This window comes from Bidens hawaiensis, unplaced genomic scaffold, assembly GCF_021521415.1.
Source record: "Bidens hawaiensis isolate Kalapana, Puna unplaced genomic scaffold, B.hawaiensis_p1.1 tig00018403_1, whole genome shotgun sequence".
Taxonomy (NCBI): Eukaryota; Viridiplantae; Streptophyta; class Magnoliopsida; order Asterales; family Asteraceae; genus Bidens; species Bidens hawaiensis.
This window is the reverse complement of record NW_027492774.1, coordinates 91,033-117,708: the sequence shown is the minus strand read 5'-3', so window position 1 is coordinate 117,708 and position 26,676 is coordinate 91,033. Positions and strand designations below refer to the sequence as shown.

Sequence of the window (26,676 nt, the reverse complement as noted above, 5' to 3'; positions counted from 1 at the left end):
CTGGTATCCAACTATCTTAAAGCAGGTTTCCTTGGTATGTTTTGACATACCACAGTGAGCACATTGGAGTTTTGACTTGTCAACCCATAGCTTAGTTGATTTTTCTGCCCGCCCTTTTTGGTTATTTCCAAAAAATTTCTCACCAGAATTTCGAGTGAAAAGGCCTGCTCCAATTCCCCCTGGCGAATCACCTTCTGGGGGTAATTTTCGACCCTTATGAGACGAGCCCACAGGGGGTAATTTTCTCCATTTAATTTGATGCTTTGTGTTACATTTTCTGAATTGGATGATTGTTGATGCTTTGGAAGGCCAGAAAGACCAGATTTGAGGATTCTTGCAATCTGCAAGGTGAGTTCATCGGTATTTAGATCTTCTCCTGGCATGATTTCAAAGATTTTTTTTTTTTGGGTGGGTATTATTTTTTCTTTTGAAGATGGTGGGTTCCAGCAATCGTCATCGCTCTGATACCATCTTCAAATTAAGTGGGGAATATTTTATTGAAAAATTTTCATATCTTTGCTTACAATTACAAAAGTCTATATATAGACTAAAAGAAAAAACCGCCATAAGCCACCTAGCATGGAAGTAAATTATTTCTCCTTAGGCTGAGGGGTGTGGGCCGCTAACCGGGGCGCTAGAGCCCCTCCGCTCGCGCCCCGGGGCGCTAACCCCACATCACAGGGGCGCGAGCGGGGCGCGAGCAGGGGCGCGAGCGCATAAATCCAGGCAGGCGTGAGGCTGGTCGCGGGAGAAGAGAGAGAAAATGGACGTTGGGAAGGTAAAACGAGCCGTTGGGAAGGGATTAAATTAAAAAATATATATATTTTTTCCCTAAATAATACCCCATTTCATCTATAAAATACCTCATTTCACCCATATCAATCACCACAACTTCAAAATAAAACCCAAAATCAACCCATCTTCCCAACTTTTTTGAATATATTTATAAAAAAATAAAAAAAAAATTCGCTGGAGCCCCTGCTGGAGCCCCTCCACACCAGGGCCAGGGGCTCCAACACCCCCCTTATCCAGTTTCTCTCTCTGCCACACGTCATAATATTATTGGCTGGAGCCCCACTGGAGCCCCCATTAGAGCCCCCCACACCCCTTAGCCTTACATTACGGATAATTTTGCTCTAATTTGTTTGACTAGCTCTTATACCCAAAAATAACATATTCTAACACTTTTAAGTTTTGACACGTTGAGTAACATTTACATTTTTTATATTTTGTAAATCCTTTTTACATTTAATATTTTTTTCCCCCAAAATAGTCCCTTATTTTTTAAAAAAGATAACTATAGCTATTGTGGGTGGGAAACTCACGGACGTAGGTTGAAAAGATTGGTGTTCATTTTTTATTTAAGTGTAAATATTGTTAGGTGTGAAAGGGTAATAGGTGTGTTGTATGATGTGTAAGATGTTATAGTCTCACCATTTGCAAGACTGGTTGTTTCTAATAAAATTTGTCGTTAAAAAAAACAAAACAAAACTATAGAGAAACCTTTAAAGGATTTGCATTTAAAATCTTCGTAGATAGACATTAAAAACCAACAGTTACATCTTCAATTTAAGGTTTGCAAAGATTCCGTAATCAAATAGAAAGCTTAATATCAATAAAATATGACAAACAAGCCTCTTTTTGAATGACATTAACTTGGTAGTAGCAATGTTTCTTTCAAACGGTCATAACACTTATCAAACTATCATAATTACCTGTAGTGTGTTTTCCCCTATTAGGTTGTCCTCAATGGTATTCTCGATTAAAATACCTTCTATTTCATCTAAATTTAAAACACAAAAAGGTTATAAGTTTCCTCCACCACGGAAGACAACCACACGTCGGAGAAGACGACGACATGCCGGAGAAGGCGACGACACGCCGGCGTACGTTAGCAGCGGCAGCGAATACAGTGCACAAGAAGACGACGACACATTATCGGAACTACTCGATTGTTTCCTCCACCACGCCGGAGAAAACGACGGCGATGGCGACGGTTAACGATTCAGAAATATAGCCGTTGAAAGGGAGGGGGCCAACCAATTTTTATCAACCGCGCCGGTCGTTCAAACAATCGGACCTTCGGCGCCCACCCTCCAATCGCGCCCCACTGCGGTGTTCCGCGCCCATCGGCGCCCGCCAGGTCAGCCGTTGGAGCCCCATAGCGAGCTTAGTGACATACACTTGTTGAAATTGAATTGGAATTCCAGAAAGTTCCTACAAAATTATTGTCACATGCGTAATTCAAACAATTATAAATCACCTTGCCTCTCACTTAACCCAACTAGTATTTACCAACTGTGTCAAAGGATCATTGACAACAAACGAGATACAAATTCCAAATTGTTCCTTCTTGAGGCTAAGTTACTCGCCTTTTATTTTATTTTTTTGGATTCATATGAACATGTACACGATGCTCATTGAGCAAAGCAAATTATTTATTTACATACATGATTTAAACCCAAAAATCTTTTAAAGGTTTATAAAAAGAAGTTGAAAATACGACCTTACTTGAACATGTTCTGTTCTATAAGCTCGTACCTCTGTATTCTTAATTCCTAAGAAAACAAAAAGAAAAAAAAAAGAAGTTGAAAATGCACTTGACAACCACCGTACACCTAAAAGTGAGGGTCGTGTCGTAATACTACGGTTTCTCTATAGACATCTTGCATGGTCAACATCACTTTTGATGGTTATAGTTTTATAAAAGTGTGATTAGACTTGGACATATAAAGCAATTAATCAATCCTAATTATCATATGATCAATTTCACTATCTACATGACCAATTCAGCTAGAGTTATCCAAAATCAAGTATTGAATCCACCATGTAACACACCTAACAATTGGTGTGGGCTCCATTTTCCTGATTTCAACACAACCCAAGTTTGTTTCAAATACCTTTGAAATGAGTTTGATAACATTCCATATGATTCCTAAATTTGAAAATTAACACTTACAAAGTATATACAGAGCAAGGTTATAATAAGAAATAGATTTTTCTTAAGAAGTGTAGAAATTATGTTTTTACTATTAAATCTAATAAACACACCGCACAATAAACACATTTTCTACATCCACAGTCAGATCAACATATCTAACGCACCATTTAGACACACTCCACTTCTTATTATAACCCCACCTAGTATACATATATATTGTTGAAAAATTTTTAATGAATGTAAGATCAATATAAGTCTCTTCATGTACATTTTATAAAACTCTTCTTAATTATGCCCATAATGAGAATTAAGTTACAATGAATGTATATAAGTGACACTTATAGTTAGATTTTTCATGAATTCTAATGGTTATGTATAAATAGAGGCTTTGTGCCAAGGTTATATATAAGAAAAACAAGAGAAGTCTTAAAAAAAAGGATGATCAAAAAATAAACCTTAGTATATTTCTTTATCCAAAAATATTGCAAATGGGTACTCTTTAAACTTCATCTTCATATTTTCAAGTTCTAACACACTAAAATATCCGGTGCAACATCGGGTGTGTGGCCTTTCCCGGCTGTACATACTGCTTCGGCTGTTATACCCTGGGAGACAGACGTGCTGTCTTATATAGAGGCGCGAAATCTGTTTTAAGGGAAGCGTGTTAAACACGTGCCTCAGCCTCAACCATCAACCACACTCAATATATATTATTTTGTTCATATGTTGTTGCAGTCAATGGAATTACCCACATAAAGGAAAAAACAAGACGAATGTGAAAATACTCAACGAGGGGAAGACTCGAGTCAAGAAGTTCCTGTTAAAGTTCTCACCAAAGACAGACATCGACATGAATCTTTATATTATGATATAAATTGTACTTTATTTTTATTTTATTTCCTTGTTGATTTTGTACACGGTATTGTACTACAGCATTTCTCTAGTATAACGAGAGTATCGTTATACTTATTTTATTTTATTATTTTTAAATAATATGGTGACCCATGTCCTATATATATATTTGTAATAACTAAAATCCGTTGTTGGTCAGCCAGGTCAACAAATTCGCCAATTTGATAGTATTTGTTAATTTTAGTCATCATATTGTTCGCAACCTTTAAGCGGCCACATCAATAGTTTCTGCAGCCAACATAAGGGAGGTGAATCAAAGTCCAGGGCAGGTGGGTGATGTTCAAGTGTGATTCAGAAACTTCACACCATACTCTCACCTCCTTACCACTAAAGCATATAATATCATAAATTTTTAAGAGTTACGTTTTGATGTTTATAAGTATTGATTCATAAAGTATCCCGTGATAATAAAAGTAACCAAGCGTGTGTTTTATAAAAATAGATGAGTTAAGCGTTATTTTCATGTGTGCCAAATATCTCATATTAGTACTTTTTTTCTAACCTCGTCTATTTTGTCCGATAAGTCAGGGGTATAGATTAAGAGCGATCCTTTATCCGTATTGGCACGCATTGGTTCCTCATCTTTTGATTCTGTGTCAGCCAATGCATCCATCTCTTTAAAGTACAATCCTTCAAATTGTGAATATAGGTGTCAAAACGAAGTTAAACATTCTTGGTTTTTTTTAAAAAAAAACTATATAATATAAGTATTTGAAGCTAAGTTATATAAATACAAAGCAAACCTTAATACTTTTTAAATCTAATGTTTTTTTTTTAAAGCCAGGGACGATTTTTTAGGGTGCCAATCACTAGGGATTGGTTTCTTGTGATGCAAAAATGCCATAGACGAGTGTTTTGGTTAGGGGTTAGTATTTTGACATTAAAACCTGTAGCCACGAGTACTTTGAGGGGGGAGGGGGTGCATTAGTACTTCGAGGGGGACATTGTCAAAGTTGGAATCTTTTTCCTCCCAAGGGACTTGCACGGAATTTTCATTTTTTTTTTATCATAATCTTATATATAAGAACTAGCAAGTTGTAAATGTATATTACAAGCTTTGTTTCTAAAGTGTAGCCTCGATACGTGAGTAGTTTTTCAGACTTTAGCTTGGTTCATGTTTGACTCTTTTTTACTAATTATTAAGATGTTTTATTTGTATATTGTTATAAGTGTTTTCATACAGTTATAAACTTATAATTATAAGTTTTATATATAAAATAATGTATATTATACATATATATTTATTATAGTTCATATATAGTAACTATTATTTAGTAGATGCATATTTAATATATTGAGTGTTTTTTTCTTTTGAACAGATATTTATATATTTATTAGGAGGCTCGATTAGCCCGTGAACCTAATCAGGCACAATAAGTGAAACTTAAATTCGAACGTGCTTATTAAAGGTGCTCTAGTGTAGGTTGAGACTTGATTTCAATTTTTAAACAAGCGGTCACGAGTAGATTACGAAAGACTTAGCCCGTTCACGCCTGTAATTTTAACCTCTTCATTAAATCTCATGATCATCTCTTGACCCTTTCAATAGTCAAGCGATACCATTATGGTAAAAGGAATGTACATTCGAATTTTATGTCATTGTTATTTCATTGGGCCTTATTGGGTCATCGGGCCTTTGGATCCCAACTTCAACAAAGAGCATCCTTATTAGCTTGATTAGGATTTTGGAAAAAAAAACTGTACAAACCATATGGTTAACTAGTAAAGGTAGATCACTCAAAGTCCAAGTTTCGTCACTGCTTGCTTGTAAATCACTAATGATAAATGAGATACACATTCGAAATTCATAATCCGATATATATGAATTCAGTTTTTTTAGTTTAGCCCGAATTGGACTTCTTAAACCCGAATAACTAAACTAAACCGAAAACTTAATATGTAATTCGATTTGATTTAAATTCCATCGGTTTGTACTTTGTAAATAACATATATACCAACACCACCGAATCCAAAAAATAACTTCCAACTCCCATAATTCTATATCACAAGATTTGACGAAGTCAAGAGGTCCAGAAACAACTTTGTTAACTTTGTGACACGGACGGCAAATAGTTTGATTTGACACTATAAGTAAATGACTATTTTATCCTTCATATTTGTAGAACATTTGTTTTTCGAATAAAGGACAATAATGTCCAAATAAAAGAAATTATAACAACCTTAAATCCAGCCATGAATCCAACGATCCGTCTTATTCAACATACATTTCTTGTAGAACTTAATGGATTACTTCAATGAAGTCATGTAATCATGTTTTGTCTTGTGTTCAAACTCAAACCCTCTATAAATATTAATATTGTCACGCATAAACAAAAACTCAACGGTTCCAAATTAGTTACGGTTATAGCTTTTAGATTTGTATCGATTGCAAAAATGTATCGCGTTTTCTTCTATCTTTTGGTGGGAACTATTTTTGTTATAGCAAAATGTTCATATGCCACTATGAAGTCCAATTATACAACCCCGGTTATTTTCATATTTGGTGACTCTACAGCTGATGTAGGAACAAACACTTTCTTGCCAAAAACCAAAATACGAGCGAACTTTCCTTACAATGGGATCGATTTTCCCAATTCTAGACCTACTGGACGCTTTAGCAACGGCTTCAACAGCGCAGATTTCCTATGTTAGTTTGGTTATGTTAATGAAAATCTAGTTACACACATATTTTTGCTTACTAATAATACATGCATGTTTTGTATGTTTTCTCTACGTTTGGTCATATGAAGCCAAGCTAATGGGACACAAAAGAAGCCCACAACCATACTTGTTTCTACTGAAAGTCGGCTTGAGAAAGAAGATGTTTAGAGGTGTAAACTTTGCATCCGGAGGCTCAGGTCTGCTTGATGTGACCGGAGAACACCTTGTAAGTGTGCTATGGTTAAGCCATCTAATATGCATTGTTGCATATAACTTGTTGATGTGGTCACATGACCGCATAATATTTAAAGGTTTGTTGTTTGGTTAAAATGCATACAGAATGTTGTGCCAATGTCCAAGCAAATCAAGCAATTCGAGACGGTTCTCAAAAATCTTATGGTGGTAAAGGGTCGACGAGCGGCTAAAAAGATAATCAAGAAATCGGTTTTCGCCATTAGTGTGGGAAGCAATGATATTTTTGGTTATTTTGAAGATCAAAGCACAGTTGATCCTACTGTTTTCATTCATTCTTTAATGAAGGCATATGAGTGTCACATTGAGGTACATTGTTCAGGGTTATGTGATTATTAAGACACAAATATATACCGCTATTACAAAAACATAGACATATATATATATATAATCCAGATTTTGAATCTTAATATAATATGTTTTTTCGAGAAAAAACACGTTATATAACACGCATATAGTATTGTATAGTTTTACTTATTTGTAAAGCAATTAATGTTGGAATCATTCTAGTCTTTGTACAACCTTGGAGCAAGGAAGTTTGGGATCATTGGTGTACCGCCAATCGGATGTTGCCCATCACAAAGAATTCACAACACGACTGGAGGATGTTTCGAGATTGAAAATACTTTTGCTCGAGCTTTCCGCTCATCACTTGATGTCCTCTTGAACAAACTGTCTTGTAAGCTAACAGGAATGAAGTATTCACTCGGAAATTCATACGAAATGACCATGAATGTTATCAATCACCCACAACTATTTAGTGAGTATCTTGTTATACTTGTCTTTTACAAGATTTTGTTTTGTTATTTCGAAAATAATTTGTAAGAATACAGGGAAAAAAAAAACTTTTTACCTAGTGCATGTACATTATGAACCTCCATTTACTCTATTATAAAAAAAAAAAAAACTTTTTGTATGTTTTTCTAATTTTTATTTAACAAAAAATTTAGCTTTATCAATAATTTGTAACTTATATTTTTTATTCAATTTTTCTTCTTAAAATTTTTCTTAAGTTTTGTTAAAACTTAGTTTTATCTGAATAAAGTATTTTTAAATATTAATATACTGAAATATAATTTATTTATGCCATATATGCATATTTTACAACAAATGATTTTATCGCGCAACATTTTAATTATTACTTTTTACAGATTTAACGTACGTTGATAGAGCATGTTGCGGCAAAGGATGGTTAAATGCTGAAAAGAGTTGCACTCCAAAAGCAAATTTGTGCTCAAATAGAAACAATTACCTATTCTGGGATTTATTCCATCCAACGCAGTATGCATCGAAGCTTGCAGCCATAACCTTATACAATGGTGGACCGCAATTTGTAACCCCGATTAACTTTGCTCAGTTGGTAGCGAACTGATTATTTAGTTTTTGTGATTCGTTTTTATGATTCAATCAAACAAACATATGAACATATCATATGTAGGAATAAGTCAGGTTTGTCTTGAAGCATGTTTAATGCTATAAAAAGACGCTAAGAATCGCGTACACTATTTTATTTAGTGTTATTGACTTGATTAAATCACCAAAACTCAAATTACCAAGTGAACTTCCATGCAACCAAGTGAAATCGTCCCACTCTCAAATCTAGATGTAACTAGGTGATTTACCCGATGCGTTGCGCTAGCTAGTGATGTTTGCCTGTTTGTATACACACTGAAGAAGCAAGCCAGCGTGAATTCAATCGGCATCGGGTTACGTATACGTAACTGGAACTAAACAAAAAAATTAATTTGTCAATACCCAGATACATCTAATTAACATGTTTTAAACAAAAAAAACACGTTGAGGCGGAGAACCGACGTAAATATGGTATAATAGCGGCACTCGTAAAAATTATGATACGAAAAATAAATATTTGAAACGAAGTTTATGTGATCGGTAAAACACGGACATTGCGGCAGCGAATCGGCGCGAATTCGATGGGTATCGAATAGGTTCGTTATGGTACCGAAAATAAACCCTAATAATAATTTTAAGAAATTAACATATTTAAAAGAAAAAAACAAATAAAATAACAAAAAAATATATATAAACACAAAAATATTCAAAGAAAAGTCTCCACATAACCAAAAAAAACTATTAATTTTTTTTAGAGATGTGCCTTCAATCTGCACACCTTTTTCTTTTATAATTTTCTAAATTCTAACAAACTTATTAACAGTCAGCATGCCAAGTTTTCACAGGTTAAATGTATTTTCATATAAATAACACTATACTAATAAAATATTTCTTTAAAAATCTTGTGTGGGACCAAACTTCTCAATATACTAATTAGATAATGTAGTTATTGAATGTATACAAGGTTAGTTTTTCAATTATTTACAAAATTGTCATTACGTTAAATTTACATATCGCATGTAATCATCTATACATGTGATATTATTAAGGTTTCTTGTATTTATGATACTCTATCGTCACATTGTTTTCTATGTTTTTTTAACAATTGACTTTCACATGATGTTCCACTTAAAAAAAAACGTCACCAGCGAACTTTTTAATAGAAAGAACAAACGACGTAGATGTGGTTTCGAGTTTTCACATTTGAGTGTTTTCTTTAGACTTGCCCTCTACAATAACAAGAGCGATAATAAGACTTCTGAGTGACGTCAAATTAAGGTTGATTTTTAGAGAGCATATATATTTGTATAACTTTGTAATTGTCTCTTGGATTTTCCTAAGCATGCAATGTTCGAAAGGAAAGCAACCTATACATTACACCAAAACATTTACAAGGAAACTCATAGTATACAGAGTTGGTGATGACATTTTTACCAACAAAATTGCCTAGCTAACGGCTTCTGTCCTAGTTTCATCACCGTTACAAAACTTCCTTCCGACTTAAGCAGCCCCAATTTCACACGTCAGTCACCATGACGGCCCACCACCGCCCACCATATCCGATGCCACTTCTCCCCATGTCCCTCCAAATAACACCTGTAAGTATCTTTATGTTAAACTGAACAGAAGTTATAAGAAAAATACTTGTAATCTTAAAAGTATTGGTACTTCATGTTAGGAAAATTTATTAAAACTATTCTTCATTATCTTTCATATATGAAAAGAAATGATTATGTCAAATTATAAATAATTTTAGATTAAGTTTAATTCTTTTATTTTTATTATTTCTTTAGCAATAGAATGGCTACTACTTGAATACAGTTGGCAAACCTTGAATTTAATTTGATCAAGTAAGAAACTGTGGGAGAGTAGATGGCAATGCATACCTGGGCTTGATAATGATTTCAGAACCAAGGCATCCACCAGATATACATTTTCCCGAGGTTTTTATGTGAAACCGCTTCAGCAATTAACCGACGAACTTGTCCTTCTACAGCAAGAGGCAAAGACGGTGCTGCTCCCACACCAACAACAATACCTTGCAATCGCGCTTCAATATTGCTTATCGCTCGCTGAATTTTCAACAAGTAATAATTAGCTCTAGTATATAACTTATAAACAACAAAATTACAAACATATGAAACAAAACTTTATTTTTTTACCATGAAAATCCGTTTGGGAAAACTCATTGTTCCCACCAAAATACCCATCAGGTACCGTAAGACACAAATTACGCTGTGCATGTAGCCTTCAAGGGTTTCAGTGGAACTAAACATTAACTCAAATGTTCGTGAACCCTGGGCAGAAATGCGGGACGTTCGTTACTTTTATTAACAAACGATCATGGACAAGTTTTTTGTTCATTTATCTACACGAATGAACATTGAAACATGTATCAATCGTTCATTTATGTTCCATTTAAATTCGTCTATGTTTGTTTATTTAGGTTCATTTATGTTCGTTAGTTTACATATTCATATAAAGATTTAGGTCTATAACGCATTAGTCAACTTTTAGTAACTTTTTAAGAACTAACATATTGCTGTTCACATTTACTTTTAAATGATTATAGCTCAGTTATGTTTGTTCAATCAAGTTCAGTAATGAATGTTCGTTTACGTTCATGAACCGTTCATTTATAGTGTGAACGAACAAACATAAACGAACATGTTCAATTTCTTAACAAACAAACATAACAAGAAAACCACGTTCGTTTGATTGTTCGTGTAAGCCACGGTCGTTTTGGAAACTGAGACAAGAAGACGAAACCTGAGCATGAGGGTTTTGGACTTCCACTCCACTGGATTTGTGAGTTTTAGTCCACTCTACAAGTGGGTCATGGATGAAGGTCTCGAGTACACTCATTAAAGTTTCCCTGTGTTCTCTTAATACCGAAAGAGTGATCTCACTCACAGACCTTCAAAAAGGTGCCTTCATACCCTGTTATCCCCAACCCATCAATCATATTCTGCACACACCATACCATAAACACGATATCAGAATTCAAAAAAATGTATCATTATGTTGGCAATTCTGATTTCCATTGAAATTGGAGATGCAGCATACAAATTTAATGTGGTATCCATTTGACTACAAAATACTATGCTCGGCCATTTGATCTCTTTATATCTATACATGTGTGTGTGTGTATGGAGAGGCTCATTACAAAAAAACTAAATTATTGCGTGAACACATAAAAACCTAAATCGTTTAATTTTCCTACCAATGGTTCAAATTTTTAAATCTCTTACTTCTCACATGCAAATGTATACGATATCTGCATATAAAAAACCACTACATTAAATGTTCATGCCTTTTTTTAATTTTTAAACGTTACCTAAACATGTGTAGGTTGTGTAGAAAATATACCTATGTGTATATATACTTTTTTAGAAATAAACATTGTAGTTCAACCATTTTCTTGTATTTCAACATTTGTTAACATTGAAAAAAATGAATGATTTACTTTTGTTCTTTCTATTCACGCAAAAACTTTCATTTGCGAGTATTATATTATGCATATGTGTGTGTGATTGGAGGGGGGTGGAGTTAGGCTAAAAAATTAATTTTGCCTAAAAAGTATAAAAAGAAAATTAAGCAATGATGTTTTAAATTTTTCAGACATGATGTCATATAACTCCATGCCAAAAAACTTAAAACCACCATGCCGGAAAACTCCTTTTATACCTTTTAAACGAAATTGACTTTTTAGCCAAAATCAAACCTCTGTGTGTGTGCCTGTGTTAAATGCAGACATTTATACCAGTGTTGAACCTAAAATCTACATGTCAATGAAATGCCAGCAACCATTAATCCTAATTTTTCAATCATGTTAATTATAAATAATACAAATAAATGTGTGCATTAAAGAAACAGATGCATAGTTTCAGAACTAATCACCTGAGTCAACCTGAAAGGTACAAGTTCAGGCTTCTCGAGTTGTAACCCTTTATCAAATAAGCAACTGAAATCAACATGAACACAGTCACCAGTAGTCGAGTCAAAAAGAATATTCTCTCCATGACGATCTCCAAGACCAACCATATGACCAACCATTGACCAAACCGCAGTAGTGTGTGCATAAGCAACCCGAGCCCTAAACCATGCTGCGGGTTCAGAAACCGTGTTCAAAAAACACTTATGAAAAGCAGGAGGAAACATGGGAAGAATTCTACTCTTCAACATCTCATCTTCAGCCATTTTACCATGGCATTGATCGTATATACGCTTGATTTGAGGGTTAGTTTTCTGTCGGTCAAACTTGCCACAGCTTATGTATATGTCTTGAAGAATGTGTCGAAGGCCACGAGTGTGTGGGACCCATTCTACCATCCCACAATCCTCTGTTAATGGAATCACAGCAAAAGTGCGCACGTAAAGCTTTCTTCTTCGGCTTTCGGGGCATTTGGATAATAATCGGTTTATCATCGCGTTAAACTCCATCATTCTTGCGTCTTTCCTAAGGTCATCTTTCGGTTTGCACAGGAATGGGCGCTTCACACCGTCACTTCCCAGTAGAATAATCTGTAGCAAGACAGAGTCAACACAATCATACAATAACATGGCATAAATATTTTAAGCCAGATACAACCATCAATATTTCAAGAAAGTTAATTTTAGGTAATATAATCTGATAAGCAGTGAAAATGATGGTGTGGCATAGAAGTGTGCACGGAACGGAAATAACCGACGTAACCGAACAAAATAAAAAACTGACTGTTTGGTTTTATGTTTTTTCTCAAAGAGATTTCAGTTAAGTTTTGATTTTGCTATGAACAAAAAACCGAACAAAAAAACGATTTTAAGTCATTTAGAATTAACTATTATACAGTGTAGCCTCAAATTTCAGGCCGAGTTTCATTAATTTGGTTCTCTTTTTTGGCCCAAAATTCTCAAGCCAAACTTGTAAAACCAAAGAAACAGAAACCAAGCTGAAGTCATTGTGAAAACCAAAAACCGAAACCAAATGTTTTCAGGTTAGTTTTATCTTTACAAAAACGATTTGTTGGTTCGGTTTCGATTTTGCTGTCAACATAAAACCAAACCAACTGGAGCCGAACCAAACTGAAAATCCGATTTTAAATGATTTACAAGAATATAGTATATGGTGTAGCACAAAAATTTTAGGTCCAAATGTGTAATAATCAGTTAATCATTAATTAACTAAGAAATGTAGGCTAAAAGTTTCAAGCCCAAATTCATTATTTTAGCTTCTGCTTTTTGGCCCAAAATTCTGAAGCCCAAATGATAAACTAAAAAAACCAAAATTGTAAAAACCGAAAGAAAAAAAACAAATGGTTTCCGAAAACCAAAAACCGTATTTTCAGTTTTTGGTCTGGTTCAATACGATTTTGCTTGCCTTTTTGGGCCGTTGAAGTGATGAAAGGACCTCGGCTTCATCTGCAATTCCCGTTATAGTAGGAAGATCAGTAGCTGAGAAAAACCCTGTTGTACTTGTACCATAAGTGGGGAGATTAACATTAATTGATCCTAAAGTAGGCATAATGATCTCCAATGGCATCATCCTTTTGAGGGCACTAAATTCAGTAGAAATGTTGATTGTTGCTGACTTGGACTGACCAGAATGAAAGCAAAGCCTAATAAAATGGTCAATTAGGCTCGCAAACTGACCAAACAAACCGTTAGGTGCTCCCTGATTGAACCCTTTTCGGGCATTGTTTATAATCTCTGCAGCCGCTTCGCGCCTTGAAGGAACTGTGGATTTTGAAACAGCTGCCATGATCCAAAGAGCTTGTTGTGTGTATTGTTGAAGAACAGAGGTGATTATCGCTTTGACCACTCGCACAATTTCATCATTTTGGTGGCAGATTCTTGAAACCAATTGAGGGAGAACAGTTAGCCATTGGTAGGTGGGTAAATCTTTCAAACACCCTCGCATAATACCCATCACCTGCCAGTGAAATTGAGTGTATGTCACGCAATTACTAAAAAATTGTAAAAGAGACTGATATAGCATCTGAATGTTGTAATTATATTATTATAATGGTGGGGAATCCTCTATATATAGAAAAGAAACGAGATAGGGGTGTAAAACAGCCAAGCTGCTCGTCAACTACTTGAAATCAGCTCGCTAAAAGCTCAAAGTAAGCCGAGCTTAAATGACCTCGAGCCTAAAAATAAGCTTGTTTCGTTAACGAGCCCGAGCTGGCTCACACGCCTATTATTTATATAATTTTTATTTAATATAGTAATGGGTTGGTATCATTTAAGAACTCTAAAAAAGTTAAGAACTCTTAGGAACTCTACACAACCAAACATTTTTTTTAAAAAAATTTATACATTAACATTATTTTAGAGTAGTTTTATCATACTTTATATAAAAAAATTTGATTATATATATATTAATCACAAGTTTACATATGTGTAAAATTTATATACCAACAAATATACATAGGTGTAAAACAAAACATAGATATGTAAAAAACTAATTTTCAAAATTGTAATCGTAAATATAGATATAAAAAATGATAATACTACACTCAAATAAAATTAACATAAAATTTTTTTTATAAAAAAAGTTAGTTTTCAAGGGTTCCTTTAAGTTCTTAAACAATTTAACAGTTCTGTAATGATACTCATCCATATAGTAATAATTACCATATATAAAATTATGATAATAATAACTAAATAATATACTTATGTTATAAAGCTTATTGTATATATATTAATTAAAAAACAATAAACGAGCCGAGCTCGAGATTGAGAAACTGCTCACGCCGTGCTCGAGCTATATAAATAGAGCTCGAAAAGAGCCAAGCTCAATATAAGGTAAACAAGCCAAGCTCAGGCTCGGCTCATTTACATCCCTGCTTAGAGATACTTATCTTGGGCATGTGGGTTAAACACAACTAAACCCTAATAATATCTAGTAATAACCAAAAGTTAACAAAAATTATTATAAACAGAAAAAAAAAATTACCTTCCCATGAACATTTTTCATATCTTTATGTGATGCTGAACCTTTCCTCTGATAAATGCTACCAAACTCAAACCATAATGTCAACAACCTCGGAAGTGCTTGAAAGAGATTCTTATGACCTCTATGAAGCCCCTTAGCATAAAACAACAGAACATCAGGAAGAAAGTACCACCAAGGTTTTTCAGTATTAGACCCTCGAGTATTAGAACTTGAAGAACCCATTCTGGGACCCACATCAGAATTTTCTTCTTGGCGTTTTCTTGCATCAACAAGCACCTCATCACAGTACTTAGCAGCATAAAAATACCCCTTTTCCCATCTGGGCTGCAGTTCTCTAACCCTAGCAAAAAGCCCAATCACATCTTCCTTCTGTTTCAAACCAGTATAATGAATCCACCTCGAATATAACAAAAGTGTTTTTGCAACATCCCGGTTCTCATTGGATGCTTGGGTGTTGCAAGGTAAAGATGGCTGGTTTAAAGGAACCAATGAGAGGCTAGTAATTGATGACATGGCAGCAGAGCCTATCACTTCAACAGGCATGTTTATTAACGATTGTTGCAACTCTGCTATCGCACCTTCCGACCACCTTGTGCTCCACAACAGCTTAGCTTTTTCCATATGAACATTACCCGCACCCGATGCCATAGCTTCCAAAATAGCACGGTTAGCCTTCTCTTAGTGACCAGCCGAACGACACAGTTTTGCATATTGTATCCAACAGTTCCCAACTTGACCACCAAGGCCACTAGCACCAAAGACCAGCCTCCGAAACGCCAAAAGTGGTTCGCGTGTCCAAAGAGACGGTTGAGTAAATCTCAGCCGATTATCCCAGTTTTCAATTATGTTCACAAAGTCCGGTTGACCGACACATGACTTTTCCAAAAAAGATTCACCATTAAGAATATTATGAAAATCCTCAAGTTCTTGTAGCACGTGAAGCTTGACAACATAAGGGTACGCACGCGTATACGAATCCATGCCAGCAGCAGCTAAAGGAGCTATGAGAGCTTGTTTTGACAGACCAATTTTCTCACCAACTGAAAACTGATCTTTCATCCTCATTGCTCTAAGAATCTTAGCAACATCCATATCAAATGAAGCATTACTTTCTGAACTGCTACAGAGTAAACCTTCTTCATCGGCACCATCAAGATACTCATCAGTTAAGTCCCATCTTCCAAGCCTCCAAGCTGCCTGAACTCCTTGCATACACCATGTTTTTTTGTATTGAGGGATTCGGGATATTAACCCATCAACGTGTGTAACCACTGCTTGCAAATGACACATGTTAATTAAACAGTTAAGAACATCTGAATGCCTCTGAACAGAAGTTGATTCCATCTGTAAAGCTTGTTCACAAGAAGTCAAAACTTCAGCCCAGTTTCCAGCTTTTTTATTTATCAAAAGCTGATCTTGCAAGCTTTTTGATTTCCTTAAAGATGCTAAACCTGACAGCCCATCTGGTTCATCCAAACCACTATAGATTTCCATTAAAAATGATACATCTTGATCCTCAAAAACCCCACTTTTTTCAGCTGATGGGTTAAACGATCCTGACTTTTCACGCACGTGACACTCAAAATACAACAAGGACCGAGCGTAAGCCTGACACCTAAAGGAGGCCTTAGCAAGGGTCACTTTTGGGATTGCATACAAAAGCTCTGAAACATGTTTGCACTGCAGAGATAATTGATCTAAATCCATCGAGTAACTTACAGCATGATCTTTTAACTTCTGCTTTGAATAGGACTGAGATAGAGCAAGTTCTTGTCCAATATCATCGACCCACTGCCCAAGATTATCGAGTAGAGTAAAAACTGCTTGAATGCATACTTCACTTTGACCAGAACTGTTCTCAGAAGCTGCAGCGTTAAGAACCGTAAGAATTTCTTCTGTTATTCCATGACGGGCCTCTTCAGTTCCATGTAATACAGTATCTAAAACTAAGTACGGTAGCAGATACGTTGCGGTTTGCATATCGTGACGTACGATACCTCGGCACGCGTTAAAAACACTTGCTCGTGACCCGTTTGCATGCACGATAAGCTTTTTGACCCAATTGAAGATCCATCTACGAAACTTTAACGAAGGCCGGTAAATTGGACCGGAAGATGCAGAATCAGAAACGCCCGGGAGCTGGAATCTTGAGGTTAAACAAGGAGCGATTATCTCTTTTACATAGTTAGAAAACCGGTCCCATAATCTTTGACCCCTCCCGTCCATGTTAGTTGACCCGATGACTTTTGAAACTCGAGAAGATGAAACATTTTCATCAAGAGATGCTTCACAACCAGCAATCTTTAACAGTTCCTGTATAGCTAGAGCAGCTGAGTCTTGAATTATGGTATCGGGTGCGGCTCTAAAAGCCCGGGCTAAATGTTTATGAATCAGCTCAAAGATTAAGTCGTCATCTGAACACGCGATCTTGAACCGTTGATTTGAAGACCCTTTAACTTTGGCAGGATCAACGGCTCCAAGCAATCCTAGACAATCAGCACAAACTAACTTTAACCGTTGTCCAACTATGGTTCTAGATTCTTCTGCACAGCCTCTGAGTAAAGATGTAATTAAAGAGCTTAAAACATCCATATCTGAATTCCCTTCCCCATTAACCATAACAGTAACATCATCCCTTTTCAGTTTTAGCAGTTTACTTAACTCACAGCTATCATATACCTAACGTTTAAGTTTTCGTGGTTCAAACCGTCAACAATTTCTAGCAACTGGTCCTTTAAAGTCATGGCCCCACGTGCTTCGTTTATTACTTTGTTCACTTCTGCAAGGGCGGGAATGTTGGGCAGAGAAGGAAATTCATAGATATTATGTTTTAGAACCGATTTATTCTTGAAAACAAGTTCTTCCAAAATTTTAACAATTTCGATCATGTGTAAAGAAGAACGTTCTTTTTGTTTCTCGAGTAAGGGGATAAGTGCAGCAAAAACTTTAGAGACTACATGTTTAGTGCTTGAAGGTGATACCTTTGCTAATTGTTTAATAAAACAATGTAAGACCGCAAGGCCGTCACTCTGCAATGGTTCTTTATCAATTGCATGCATAAGAAAAACCATGAGTTTTGGTACATAAGTGCTGAGGTGGGACCCCATCATGTTAATCAACAAGTCTATGCGTTTTGTTGCTTGTATTTGAAGTGAAATGTCATCTGCGTGTAGCATCTTTCGGTCAATGCTGTTAAGAAGACCGACAAAATGATTTCTTAAAAACCCTGGAAGATCCTCATCTCCTGTTAAAATTTTTGCAATTTCTTTTATCATCTGAGGTACCCTTGATAGCCTGTGATCCAGCAAAGAAACAGTGAAGCAAATGAAAGTTAAAATTTACTTCATTAAATAATTTATAATCGTTACCAAAAGAAAACTAAGAATTTCATTTGAGTAAGGTTTATAGAAAATAACAATATTATCAATGAAAGTTCAAAGTTATGAGCATTTTCTACTTTGTTCGAAATGAACGATGACAAAAATAGAAATTAAAAAAAATAACAATAAAGACAAAACTATGAAACATGGTGCGCACATTTAAGTTAAAAAGAATCACTAGTATGTTTAGTTCAGGGATAATCCACAAAAAGAGTCATATTGAGTAACGGGCCGTAACAGGTCGACTTTTTCATATTGATAAAAATGGATCAGAACAGGTTGGGTTAGCCTGCAAATGCTTTCAAAAGATGTTACAAATAACTAATATGTTCATTATGATTACAAAAACAATGTTGTAAATAAGAGTTTATGAATCTAAATATTTTAAAAGAACATTTAGAGGTTATATGCATTAAACTTTCAAAAACCCGTTTGACTTATTTGGCCAGCAATCAAACTGAAATTTCCACCTCTAAATAATTCAGTGGCCCCTGATTTGGAATTTTTATGCATGTTTACTCTGATATCCTAGCAAACCAACATAATGCAGTTAAAGTGAACTCAGAAATCAAATCAACCTGGACCATATTACCTTATACTGTTATCAACTGAATCAACAACATCAACAGAACAAATGAGTTCATCCAAAAGTGCAGGTAAAGCAGCTGCAAATATTTCTTTTTTATCAGAGCCAGTCTGATCCCGATAAAACTGCAACGCACAGTCTAATTTATGCCCATCTGCTTGATAAAGAGCGTAAGAAAGAACTTTTGGTAGCCAGTTAACTATAAGTTGAACCATATCTGTATTCAACCATTTAGCCAACTCAAATAAAGTAACCACTGCTTTATCATCATCTTCCTGAGCAATCACAAGCTTTGGAAGAACCACTGGAACCATATTTTTAACAAGTTCAGTAGCTTTAACCTCAAGAAGTGTTGCAGCAAATTCTTCAACCATTTTTGGGCTATTAACAAGCCGTAATGATAGATAATCATACACTTTGTTGCGTATAGGTATACATTTAGCAAGAATTTGCTTCAAGCCTCCATTGACAAGAAAGAAACATGATCTGTGTATCAACTTAGATGCACACATACTCACAGTAACGTACGGATTGTCAAGTTGATCGAGCAGTAAAATGAGAGAAGATAAGAAGAGTTGACTATTTATATCTGCTGCAACCATGATACCTGCTGTTGCTTCTAGAAGAGTTTCAAATACTTCTGGATCATTAACTGCTTCATACCCGTTTTTAAACTTATCTAAAAACATTTGCTCGTTGAGAAACAAACCAGAAAGTATATGCTGCTCAACAAAACAACCAATCTGTCCACTTAATGCTTCTCTCACAGACTTCTTTCTATGAAGCAGTAAATAATCAAATGCTTTTATCCACTCGATTTTCGTTTCATGTAAAGCACTTGGATCCATGTGGTGAAGAATCTGCCCAATTATTGCCACACAGGAGATCTGAACCTCTTCAGATTCATCATAAACAAGAGTGAAAAAGAGGCGGATAAGAGATGAATAATCACAATCCAACATATCATGGAGTTCAGGCATTATTGAAGGCAATTCATAGTTGCGAATGACGTTTTTGTCACACGTTGAGCACCAAAATCCTTGCAATAGCTGATCCCGAGTCGAACTCTGTTTGTTAGTATCTTTTAAAAATAATTTGCAGTTGTTCTCTAATGAATGTTTTGTGTCATCACAAGATCCGCATAAACATGCCAAATAACCAAGAGAGATGGTTATGGATTTTTTAACTTTCTCATTCTCCTCTTTTGAAAGAAACCTGACAAAAAACATAAACAGGATTTCAATAACAGTCAATGTAAAATTCTTGTAAGTAAACTAGGAAAAAAAAACTTGAAAGAGATCTTGTTACTAATCTCTATTCGAATTTCAGCTTGTAACCATGAATGGTTTCTCCCACTTCTATTCGTTTTTTTATACCTGAGAAAATTAGGCTTGTAAACAAACCAACGAATACAAAGGGAGCATGTTCATGTTTGTTCATTAATGTTAAACAAACAAACAATCAAACATGAACAACTAAACAAACAGGTTTCCTGTTTGTTTTAGTTCGTTAAGAAAAGCATGTTCATGTTCATTTATGCTCTCGTTCATTAATAGTACAAGACCATAAACTAACAGATCACATATGTAAACGAACAAACATGACTCGACAAAGATGAACGAACATAACTGAGTGAACACCAATTAGTGGTAAAGTGAAAATTAATCAAATGGGCCTAAAAATTAATCGTAATGAGTGATATCATAACTTGATAAACTAGACGAAATTAAAGCGAGCCTAAAATATTAAGTGAACATATAAATGAATGTATATGAACCAACGTTCAAGAATATAAATGAACCAACGAGGCATGTTTTCATGTCTATCCATTTAACTAAATGAACAAAAAACACTTGTTCATGCCCGTTCATTTATTAAATAGATAAACGATTCACTGAACATTTGGTTCATTTACAAGCCTAAGTAAAATATATTTGCAAAATCACTACGAAAAAAGTTGCTTACTCCAATCTCTTAACCATTTGTGGCAAGATATCAAATCTGAACAGAATGACAATCAGAGGCATAACAATGACGGCTTCACTTCTAACTTCTTCTGCTTCATCCTGAAGACCCAGGTCCAAAATACCTAAATCACTCCCACTTGGAGAAAAGTATCCCATTAAGGAAATAATCTTAAGGCAGAAACATTTTGTCTTCCAAAGCAAGCACGGTTCAGCTGACATAGAGGAATGATCCCAGCAAATCTTCAACACTGACTGCACTAGATTTGAAGCATTACCGTTATCTTTGAAGAGATCGTCTTTCACAGAAAGTAACCCTAAAACAAGGACCACGGTTTCATATATTATATACGTAAGTGTGTGTCTGTATACAAAATATCACACACACACGTATGAGTAGACTACAAAAGTGGAAGAACTCTGTACAAGGGATATAATTTTCACAATTTCAACAACAAAAAGCCTCATTACAGAAGATACATACAGCAGAAATTATTTGCTAATATAGAATTACAGTGCACTAGTTTAAGTTGCAAAATATAGTAGCCCCAGCATAATATGCAGCTTGCGCATCCAGATTGGTTACTAAAAATTATTTATAGTATCTAATCCAACTTTTCAAACATTCTTAAAGATTCCACATTAGAGACCAACAAAATTTGTATTAACTTGTATACAATTAGTTAGTCTAACAAGGCACACGCATCTCATAAAAAAATGAACAACCACTTATATTAGTTTACTTTTCAAACATTCTTAATGGTTCAACATTCAGACTTGGTTTCAAATTTCAGATCTTAAGAAATTAAAAAACAAACAGTCCCTTACTCTGTTTTAGCAGTAAACAGTGAAGTGCTTCAAGATAGATAGGTAAATCCACTCCACCTAAATTTTCTTGGTTTGCCTGTAACAAATAACTCTAATTTAAATTATGGAAAAAAACTTGTTTCGTTGTTTGGGTATTACAAAAAATAAATAAATACCTGCTCACAAATCCAAGGAATCCATCCAAGCATCTGGCAAGAAATTTGATGCAACAACTTCATACGAGGGTATTTGCACAAAACAATGCAGAGCATGCTAAGAGCTGTCAAATAAGCTTCTCGTTTTTCTACCATATTAGCTTTGCCACCTGGCGGTTCCAGGTATTCAATAAAAGAAAGAAGTGAAGACCACATGCGTTCAGCATATTCCTTTTTTCCTTCATTTTGTGAACTGGGCTTAAAATTATCCAAGGTGTCCAACTTCTGTCGCTTAACATTTAGAACATCTTGGGGGTAAAGTGGTCTTTTTTCTCCAACTCTTCCCAGTTCACATCCACCGGTTATTGGTACTGATGTATACGAACAATCTTGCATGTTATTCGTCTCTTCAACAGAATAAGGATCAAGAATAGATAGAGCCACTTCAAAGCACTCGACCAATCCATAATAAGGTTTTGGAGAACAAAGAATATTTAATAATGATTCAGGCTTCCAGATATGAAAAGAACATAGTTTAGCAATTCGTACATATGCACCACACAATGCAGCCTGAAAAAGATAATGATGGAAGAAGAAGAGAACAAAGTACACATATTGCCTAATGTTGACCCTCAATATCTTGTAATAATAATTATTATATCCAGAAATTAACAATTAACAATAATGAATATACCTTGAGATCAGGGCTTTCTGTCTTCTGCATTGACTCAGAGAATACACTGACCATATCGACAGCTGTCAGCTTGACAACATCATCACCACAACTGGAATATAGTGATTGAAGGCATCGACCCAAGGAAGAATCATAAGTTATGTCTCTGCAAAATATAATTGTTACAAGTGTTCTATGGAAAAGACTTTCTAAAGAATTTAGAATTAACATTCAAGAGTAAAGAGATTTATTGCACACAAGAGATGAAAGCACTTGCAGGTCAAAATTTAAAGTCAACTTCCATTCACTTCATTTCTCAGTTGCGTTTTTTGCCTACCATTTCCATTATGAAAAGTAAGAACCACAAAATGGAGTTGAAATATGAAATTAAATGGTCAATGGGCTAAGCGAGTTATGAGATGACTCTTGATATTTTGGTTGGCTAAAGCTTTTGGGCAACAAGCATGCTAGATCTTCCTTAATTATCCTTCCTAGCCTCCTCATAACAAGATGATGACACTTCATAAAGCCTAACCATTTCTCTGTCTCTCTCATCTTATCATCTCTTGGTATTACCATGTTTCAACCAGAGAATTAATGAGAGACAGTAGGCAACACAACAATATAAGTATGTTCTCTGTTTATATCTATGATTTGTTTTGCTTCCTTTTAAGGCAGTAAAGTGAACAGTCAATGTCTAAAAGTAGGCATTAGCATATATCATGGAAGATGATACTATGAATCATTTTTAAAGTTGATTTCTAGCAGGACATAACAAAATATTTAACATAACTTTCACCCAGAATCTCTCATGTCCTTACACTGTAATGAAATTATAAATCATTGACACATAGGATGCCAAGGGTATAAGATTCTATAGTAAAAAATATAGCGGTACCAACTATGACCCGTTTACTATAATATTAAGGTTGTGTAATATCCCTATTTCCTGATGAGTCAAATTGATAAAATCATAAACTTGAGCTAAAAAGATACGGGACAAATGGGTCGAGCACTCGAGCTAATCAAAACTTGCCCTAAGTGTATCGTTAGTGCATACATCCAACCAACTCACTTTATTAAAAAAAATCGTTAAGGTAATATATATAGTTTTTGTAACCATGTTATTAATGTATATAAAAGATTAAAAACTGGAGAAAATGTGTTCTGTGTCAGCCCAATTTAACACATTTTCTCTAATTTGATACAAACACCAACATCAATACCTGAACACAGGGAGCCCATCCTCCACTTCACTTAGTATGGTGGATATTGACAGAATCATGTTTTCACTAGGAATGATGTCATCACTTAACACTGCTCCCAAGATGCGCACCAAGTCAAAGCAAGCCTTCATAATATTTGTTTATTAGAAGCCAACAGTGGGAGAAAATGAAGACACGTAATATCATGCTTAACCAAAACTGATGTAGGAATCAGAATAAACATCAAATATAGTCAAACTAACCATTTGCAAAGCAGCATCTCCATAGCACAGTAGCTTACAAGCAGCCAAAACAAATGGCACATTTATTAGCCCTTCCACATTTAAAGCTCCTTCAGTTAAACATTTACAACAAACTCTAATAATCCAAGTAGCAAAAGGCTGCTACCTGGCGAGTCCTGTGAGGTTGATCATAATACCAACACCATCAACCGTGTTGTTGCATACCGGTATATCACCAAGGACATTAGAGTCGAGGGGACATTCCACATAGGGACCCACTGAAGCACCTCAGAGACACTTCTAACTCTGATTCGCTTGTTTTGTTTGATACTGATGCTATAGTCAGGACATCTGTTCAAAAGTAAAAATACTTATTAATCTAATAAAATATGAAGAATATACTATTATTAATGCAACAATAACAGTCAAGTTTGTTTGGGCTTTGTACCTTCAACTACCATCATGACATCTTCAAAAAACTGGCGGTATGCATCTCGGTCTCCTGTACGAAGCAAGGATAAAAGGGATCCTAGTGTTTCAAATATTATTCCATGACGAGAGCTGAAAAGTGAACATTAGTTACCCAGAAGTCATTTATGGAAGTTCATTTAGGGTAAATAAAAGGAACACGAACAATAATAATAATTAATTAATAAACACAACACGAAAACCAGAACATAAGATACAATAACACTATCAGCCATTACAAGAGTTTCAATAACTTGAACTAATGGATGGTTCGTTAAACATTCTATTAGGCTTCATTTAAAGTATAAAAGATAGCTGAATACATAAAGGCTTTAACCTGAAAGATCAAAACAAGCAAGCAAATTTAACCAATTTACTATTTTGAATAACACAAAGAACAAATGACAGAATGATGATTGAACGAATTAACAAAAAAACTTCCATCTCATAACTTCAAAAGCATATAAGAATTAAATGACACGTCTAGAGATTGACTCGAAGGACCAATCACTCACCAGAATGAAGGTTCCGCAAAAAAAGGTATTACACGAAAAATTATTGGTAACACGGCACTAGCTTTTCCATGAAAAAAAACACCTGGAAATTTCTTGGCTGTATGAGTCAGTAATTTCAGTATAGCAATCACCTCCCTCTCATTTGCTGCAATAGTAGACAACCCTTCTTAATTCCAGAACAAAATAAACAAACTGATTTTGAATAAAAAGCAAAATAACCTTCAACTCCAAAATCACATTGAATTAAACATAATAACAATACTAGAATCAAAACAAAATTATGAAAAATCTCTTAACAGTAACCATGAAATTCGAATAATCGGAGTCATAGGTATGATCAGTTAAAATATCATGTTTTGTGCAATATAATGACCAGCATAAGTAAATATAAAGAGGAATAATACAATATACAACAGTTTATCAGTATAAAGTTATAAGCCCTAGCACCATCTCTTATTATACTCTCTCTTCGTTTACGAACAATCAACAACCTATGCAGTTAATGCGGAAAAATATCGGTTATCGCATTGGGATATCGGTAATATTAATATCATGCAGAATTTATATGTATAGCAACTTAACACTAACAATTCAGTATACTCTAGTCTCTTACCATTAACAAATTAAGCTTTTGCAACTTACAAAACACTAACAATTGTAGCAAGTAGGAACTAATTACGACTTAAAACATTAACATTAAACACTAAACATCGACAATTAAAACTTAAAAAACTAATACCGGTGCTATATCGGTCAAATAAAACTGTTGTGTTCGCTAACCCTAAGCCCTAATTATGCAAGTAAATTGAACTTTTACACGTAACATTATCAAATACTTATTCAAAAGTGTAATCGGTAAGTCGAATAAGGTCGAATAAGCTACCAGAGGATGACGGAACGACGTAGGCGTGAAGGAGATTAAAAATAATGCATATTTTCAATAACAATTGTAGCAAGTAGGAAGTGACTAAGACTTAAAACACTAACACTAAACATTGACAATTAAGACTTAAAAAACTGATACCGGTGCTATATCGGTCAAATAAAACTGATGTGTTCGCTAACCCTAACATTTGCCCTAATTATGCAAGTAAAATGAACTTTTACACAGAACGTTATCAAATAATCATTTAAAAGTGTAATCGGTAAGTCGAATAAGGTCAAAGAAGCTACCGGAGGATGACGGAACGACGTAGGCGTGGAGGAGATTGGGGATAACGGCACGGAATCGGAGTTCTAAAGAGGCATCGTCGGATTTGTTTGGAGGAGTTGAAGATGATGCAGCGATTCGTTCACGGAGTTCGTGAACCAGGCTTGACAAGTTCGCCATTGGCTGAGTGTGGTGTAGTGTAGTTACTTTCCCTCTAGTTCGTATATTTGAAGGCAGGCAAATGGAGGGATTTTGACTGGGAACTGGCGGGTGGCACTGATGACGGTTGACTCCGACCCGGATCCGTATTCGTTTAGCGAACTGTTTGGTAGGAAGTTCGTTTACATTCATTATAGAGTTGTGTTCGTGAACTTTGTTCTTCGTTAATATTTTAAAATTTTATTGTTTATGTTAAGTTTGTTTCGTTAATAGTTTGTTTATAAAGTCTTGTTATAACCAATGTTGCAAAAGT

The 26,676-nt window shown here is 35.0% G+C and overlaps 1 protein-coding gene and 1 pseudogene across 2 annotated transcripts; one reads left to right on the top strand and one right to left on the bottom strand.

The window, feature by feature from the left end:
• The first annotated feature begins 6,249 nt into the window (after positions 1-6,249).
• On the top strand, positions 6,250-8,163 carry LOC143555862 (GDSL esterase/lipase At5g55050-like). The gene is made up of 5 exons (XM_077045338.1): positions 6,250-6,500; positions 6,604-6,740; positions 6,854-7,075; positions 7,277-7,526; positions 7,918-8,163. The coding sequence occupies exons 1-5, from the start codon at positions 6,317-6,319 to the stop codon at positions 8,136-8,138; spliced, it is 1,014 nt and encodes a 337-aa protein (XP_076901453.1). The 5' UTR covers positions 6,250-6,316; the 3' UTR covers positions 8,139-8,163.
• Positions 8,164-10,022: 1,859 nt separating this feature from the next.
• Positions 10,023-26,462, bottom strand: LOC143555885 (serine/threonine-protein kinase ATR-like; annotated as a pseudogene). Its single transcript, XR_013139275.1, has 15 exons — positions 26,228-26,462; positions 25,055-25,199; positions 24,520-24,632; positions 24,093-24,422; positions 23,851-23,975; positions 22,646-22,790; positions 21,973-22,521; positions 21,818-21,893; positions 20,991-21,306; positions 19,032-20,240; positions 15,060-18,353; positions 13,479-14,030; positions 12,020-12,643; positions 10,889-11,087; positions 10,023-10,191 (listed from the first exon to the last, which is right to left on the bottom strand). The product of XR_013139275.1 is annotated as a serine/threonine-protein kinase ATR-like (transcript).
• Positions 26,463-26,676: the final 214 nt, after the last annotated feature.